The following is a 6808-nucleotide window of genomic DNA, read 5'->3' as shown; positions in this document are numbered from 1 at the left end:
AAAGTTGAATTTCCAATTGATGGATTTAGGCTCACGATATTTCGGACCTTTCGATAACACATTTCGTAGAGAAGTGTTATTAACAATGTTGAGGTCACCGGTAATAACGTGGCCAGCGGGATTATATGTGAATTGGGAACTAGCACAAGTGCAATCGGGAGGTTTAGACTTGAAGTCGTCAATATCGAGATCCTTCAAAACGTGTTTGTAATTGAAAATTTTAGTTGCAATAGGTTTGGTATAGGTAAAAGAAATGATTGGTACAGACTGGTCTTTGAAATAAGGAGGTATTTTCGATTGAACTAATTTATGATGACGGATATTGCCTAAGTTGACGCCATCGATACCTTTGTTGGCAAAGGAAAGATTAAGGAAAGATCTTTTCTCTTTTTCATCTTTGCCAATGCGGACTGGCTTGAAAAGTCTGACTTGCAATATCCGAAATTATAGCTGTAATTTTGTATAGGTTTGAATGAGGGTTTGTAACAGTGGATTCCAAACATAAATTGAACAGAGAATGAAGTTTTGAAAGGGGTAATGAATAAAGTTTCGTGCGAATGTGATGAATACCTAACGGCTTTTGTATAAATGGCAGCAAGTCATTAATAGAGACATCATGCAGAGAAGGTGATGTATAATGACGATAAATTTACTTTGAAGTTTGTCCATGTTTAAAATCTATGTACATTCTATATTTAAGTTAGTGTTGGGGGACCAATAATCTTCAAGATAATACTGAAATTTATCGTGACAATTTTGCAATTTTATATTAAAAGAAATTGAAAACAAAATGACAAATACAAAACAGAACTTGTACAGGTTGGACTAAGTGCTTGCATTCCAAAGTTGTTTCTTTTTCGATTGAAAGACAATAATGACAATTAAAAAAATCCGTTAAATAATATATTTCAATTATTTGCATTTGTATGTTTGAATGATTTAATTGTGTATAATCTAGTAGTATAATATATATTGTGTTTTAATGTACGAATGTTAACTGTATACATGTATTAAGTTCGAGGGCATCAATGAAAATTAAGACTACTTCTAATTCAGTACAGCATTCAACAATGAGCAAATTCCATACATCATAGTCAGTTATTATAGGCCCTGAAATCATTAATGTAAAGCAATTCAAACGAGAAAACTAACGGTCTTAAAATTACCGAGGAAAGTGTAACACAGCAACTAACGACAATCACTGAATAACAGACTCCTAACTTGTGACAGGCAAATACATACAGAATGTGGAGGGGTTGAACTTGTAAGATGGATCCCAACCCTCCCATTAACCTTGGACATTGGTGTAATAGCACAACTTAAGAAAATCGTAATACCCTCCGACTTACCTGGGACAGTGGTGTAATGGCAGAACATAAGAATATAGAAATTCAGCTAACAAAAGCACAGACTGGACATGGCTTGGTACTTGTACATCTTAACAAACAAAAAGATACCAAGTGCAGTTCTGCGAACACTCGCAGTTACTGACAGCTAGTTCAAGACAAGAATAATAATTTATAATAGCACAATAACATAAGGACGAGCTGTATAAGTACAGAGACACGTCATATGCATAGACCAAAAAAAAAATAATGAAAAACAATTCAAAAACTATCGTAGATTAATAACATAATGACGGGATAAACAAGTACACAGTCAAGTCTAATGGATATCATCAAAAACAGACTGTACTGTAAAGGTAATATTCATAAGGAAAAACTATCGTGTATAATTTGTGAAATTGGTACGGAAAATTTATCAACAAGGACTTGGTACCTTCTGGTAACTTTATAAGAGAGACCCCGACGTGACTTGTTGGCGATTTGGATCCTTTTATGAAAGAAAACCCTAAGTTTTGCAACCTTCAAGCATACTTTGGACGGAAAATGATGGACATTGAACACCTTAATTCTCACGTTTCAAACCTTATATCGCTTTGTTTTATAATTATTAACAAGATTCGAAATGCCTTTCGTATGTTGTGTATTTTTACAATTGTAAAATATTTGGTTTTAGAGCAGCCGTCGACCAACAAAACTAAAAGTCAATCGATGTATCTTCGGACGTAGTTAAGAAAGGATTTAACTTCAGTTTCAGAGGAAAACATCAAAAAATGTTCAAGGCGGTATCTTAGGCTAAAGAAATGTCTCCGGAAATAAGAAAATACACTCAATCGCGGTTTGTTGTTCAGCTATTCCTGTTTTACCTTTTTGTGATACAATCAAACGGGGTCTTTAATAGACGTCCAAAAGCAGGAAAGACGAAACGTACGTATTGTGTATAAAATTATAAGCCTGTTAACTTTGATAACTATTAGCATGTCGATAAATCCTCTTGTAATGTTTATTTGTGTAGTTCTTTGTCCTGAATGTTCTTGCATTTATTTATACTGTAGTCCTGACAGTGTCATGTAATTATTATTGTTATAATTTAACATTGCCACAAAAGCGCGAGGTTTGGCTAGCCACAAAACTTGGTTCAACACACCAATTTTTGTTAGAGTGGCGAAATATACCAGAGGGGCAGTCAACTCATACATTGAAACTAAACTGACATTGTTATGGCTAAAAATAAAACAAAATTAGTTTGGGGTCTGTTGTTTCATCAGTTTTAGTTTGTAACCCGGATTTGTTTTCTATGAATCTATTTACGACTTTCCAACAGCGGTATACTACTGTTGCCTTTTTATGTCATGTCAATACACTAGTATTGTATATATCTCTTCAAATATTTAAAAATACAAATGCTTTCATATTTATGAAATATCATATTAATTTCTACATTTATCAAAAGTGTGCTAATCCAAGAAAACACCATTTTGTCATGCAACTCCCGTGATGACTATGTTAGATAGATATATACATTACCCACTTTTGCATGTTGCAATTCGTTTTAAAAAAAATTTATCAGCGTTGTTACAATTTTGTTTTGTTTACTTAAGGCTATGATGAATACCAGTACTTGCAAAATACGCCTTTCTTAAAGACTTTTGTTGGTGTGAAAACTTGTCAAAGACTTTGAGGAATGAAAAGATGTTGTTGGGTTTCAATTATTTTCATATAGAAAAAAATGTTACCCAGTATTAATTAAAATCTGAGATACCCCACATCTTAAAATGTGTCCACCCTTCTTTCAGGTTACTACCACAACAATGCTCTTCCGTGACATCTGACGAGCAGCTAGTAAAAAAGCGACACAGTCAGAACGTACAAAAACCCAGCGAAGATCAAGTAAAAAGGATTTCTGACGTACTTGAGACTACGGCAGATGTTAAGCTAATAAAGATAAAAAATATCCGAACCGCTGATGAAAATACCGGTTGTTCAACCACAGCTATATCAAATTTTCCAAAGGAGATGTGTATTTAGAATTTAAACTGTAATAAACTGATCATCAAAGAGAGTGCACACTAATCTTTTATTAAAATATTCGATTTAAGTGATTTTCTTTTAAATGATAATGCATGTTAATTTATGTTTAAACCGTCTGTTAGTCGGTCAAAGTTATTTAATTGTGTAGTAGTTGATTTTTATTAGATATAACATTGAATCCTATATTTTCGTCGGAGCATAAATAGGTGGTCTTGTTTATTTGTTCGCTTGCACTCACCCGTTGCTATTGCAATTTACCCAATTTGTTTTTGTCCCCCAAATGTTAAGGACCAACTATATATGATACGCTATAATTTTTATAAAAGTATTGATTAATCGTATCTTTTGTTGGTAAATGATTACAATAAGCATTATTGTGTATCAACCAGAAAGTGTAAATTACAGACCTCGATGTTAAACGTCAATTCGTAGTGGCAGATTGTTAATTCGCAGCGCTAGGGCTCATGCACTTAATCCTGCAACTCATTTACGACTGCAATGGCCACCAGGTGGAAGGATAAGTGTTCGAAATGTTATCCGTAGGTTCCATAACGCTAACCTGCGAACAAGTAAAGTTGTACGACGTCCACGTCTGTTACTAAGGCATCGACAAATTCGTATACAAGGGGCCTAAGACCATCTTCTTTGGAACATCAGAAGTTGGTGGAAAATTCGTTGGTCCGACTTAAGTCGATTCTTTTACGATCCGTATGCGCGTCTGGTGAGACCTCAACACAGCCCACAACGAAAGAAATATTTTCCCAACTGATGCTTTTGGTTTGGTGCAGGTGATTTAACGGCGTGGGGAGGTTTTTCGTTGAATTGGAAACTAGTTATTCATGTCTTGGAAGGGAACATGAATGGTTAAGTTTACAGACTTGGTGCTTCGTGGCAACGTTGTACCCCATTTCGATGGCCATCCACTTGCTGATCGTCCTCCCTACATGGACGATCATGCTAGACCATACAGAGCAAGAATTGTTACATTTGATAAGCAGCAAGAGTCCATTGACAGTATCTGTTGGCCGGTCATGTCTCCGAATATGAACCCAATTGAGCATGTATGTGCGGGATAGAATTGGACGAAACCGTAACCACCGGAACGTAGCTTTTCGTCAAAATCTCGATGCGGTGCGCGCAGCAATAGTAGTCAAATGACAGAGATTTCCAAAAGCAAATTCCAGACAACTTTTCCAGAGTATAAGACTCCGTAAAGAGAACTTTAGTTGAAGCTTGGGGCAAGGATGGGGTAATTGAAAATGTAATGGTAATTAAGTGTAATGCATTACAAATTTCCATGTAATTGAATGTAATGTGTAATTGAGGTGTTTTTGAATTACATGTAATGGTAATTTAATTAATTACATTGAAAAAAGCTATTAATGCTCAATTACTTTTCAATTACATTTCAATTACATGTACTATTTTGGAGTTGATGATAAGAAATTATGTTGAAATATTAATTTATTTTAGAAGTCTTGTATATGAATCAGCAAAACATAAATATTAATTTATTTCTAAATATAAGTTTATTTCACAACTGAAATTTCAGGAACAATCTTCTTTCAATACACATTAATTACTGAAAATTTATTCTTAAGTTTTTTTATTATTTGACATACAGAAATGATTATTTAATAGTCTTATAATTAGTCAATAAAATTTGTGATTTTCCCATCTTAGTATTGTTTACTTTTTAATGAAGACCTTTATCTAAATAGATGGATTAACTAATAACCTTGTTAAAAAACCCTACGCTATACATGTATACACCAACAATACATGTATGTATGGTCAAGAAAATTAGTGAACACTTAAATATTTTTTCTACTCAGTTCATTTAGACTTATATACTCTTATAAAGTGGACTGACATTTTAATGTGGTGAAAATGGCTAGTCCAAACATAGCCAGTATTTTACAGTATTTTTATTTTGAAAAACCTACAGATCCTCAGGAAAATTTCAGAGCAACTTGCCATCATTATACTTCTAAAATATCTGGAAGTTTGAAAGTGACATCCAACTTTGTGACTCACATGAAGGTCAGCTGGTAGTAAAGGACGGTTTAAAAGACTGTAGCCCACATCTGAAAACCATCATAACTAAAGCATCAAATATTGTTAGCTTTGTTCGCAAATCTATAAATGCTTCTGAAATTTTTGGAGGATGAAACAAACTACAGGTTTCCAATGCTACAAGGTGGAATTCACAGTTGTACATGCTACGATCAATTCTCAGAGTACCTGAAGAAAAACTTAATGCTATTGATTGTAAATATAAGTTGTCCTCTTATGAAAAAAAACTGTTAACTGAGCTTTGCACAATTCTCGATCCTTTTGGAAAGGCATTTTTACTTGTCCAGAAGGAAATAACTATTAGTGGCAGTTTGACCATACCAGTAACTCTTGGGTTTAAACATCAAGTTCACCAAATTTCAGTGGGGTATAGCTCAAAAATGGTTGCTTCTTTGATTAATTCAATTAAATCAAGATTATCACAGTTTGAAAGTGATGAATGTTATATTCTTGCTTCCTTATTAGATCCTAGATTTAAGGTTAGGTGGTGTGAAACTGAAGAAAAAGTTGACAAATATGTTGATATTTTGAAAAAGAGAGTAAATCAGAAGAGTTCATCTGTAAATGTAGATTTTGAGTATAGTTCACCTCCTTGTAAAAAAGTGAGAACTGAAGACTTTTTCAGTTTCATGCCATCAACCCCTCCCACCAGAAAGAGAAATCCTTCTGGTTTGGTTAATGAAGTGAATGACTATATTTCTGAGCCCTGTATAGAGATGTCAGAAAACCCCTTAATGTATTGGCAAGTGAATAGCAGCAGAGTTTCTCTTCTTTCAACATTAGCCAAAAAGCATTTAGCCATACCTGCCACATCAGCTCCCGTTGAGAGACTATTCAGTATAGCTGGCAAAGTATTTAGACCAGAGAGATGCAGGCTTAATGATAAAACATTTGAACAACTTATGATGATCAGAGAGGTGCAGGCTTAATGATAAAACATTTGAACAACTTATGATGATCAAATGCAATGCAAAAACAGTGCTTTAACTTTGCATACATAATAAACACATGCTGTTCATATATATATATTGTACATAACATATTGTTCAATAAAATGTAATGTGTAATTTAATTAATTACTTTAGTAAAGTAATTGTAATTTAATTAATTACATTTCAAAAACTGTGTAATGTGTAATTAGTGTAATTGACCATTTTTGCAATGTAATGTGTAATTTAATTAATTACATTCCAATGTAATTGATCCCAAGTCTGGCTTGGGGGATACACATCATATTGATGCTTAACTTTTCGCGGACTGTATATATAGAACTGATTAATTAAATAGATAAATTTATTAAGACAAAAAAAGTCATGTTAAATGAATGTAAATCTTTATTTTTTTCTATATATAAGTGT

General features: G+C 33.5%; 1 protein-coding gene across 1 annotated transcript; it reads left to right on the top strand.

Annotated features, from left to right (window-relative positions):
* Positions 1–4234: 4234 nt before the first annotated feature.
* Positions 4235–6379, top strand: LOC139525083 (zinc finger BED domain-containing protein 4-like). Its single transcript, XM_071320265.1, has 2 exons — positions 4235–4435; positions 5558–6379. Exons 1-2 carry the CDS (start codon positions 4235–4237, stop codon positions 6377–6379), a joined length of 1023 nt encoding a protein of 340 aa, XP_071176366.1.
* Positions 6380–6808: the final 429 nt, after the last annotated feature.

The sequence above is a fragment of the Mytilus edulis genome, chromosome 5 (genome assembly GCF_963676685.1).
Source record: "Mytilus edulis chromosome 5, xbMytEdul2.2, whole genome shotgun sequence".
Lineage (NCBI taxonomy): Eukaryota > Metazoa > Mollusca > Bivalvia > Mytilida > Mytilidae > Mytilus > Mytilus edulis.
Note: the sequence above shows the minus strand (reverse complement) of the source record. Positions and strands in the feature narration are given on the sequence as shown.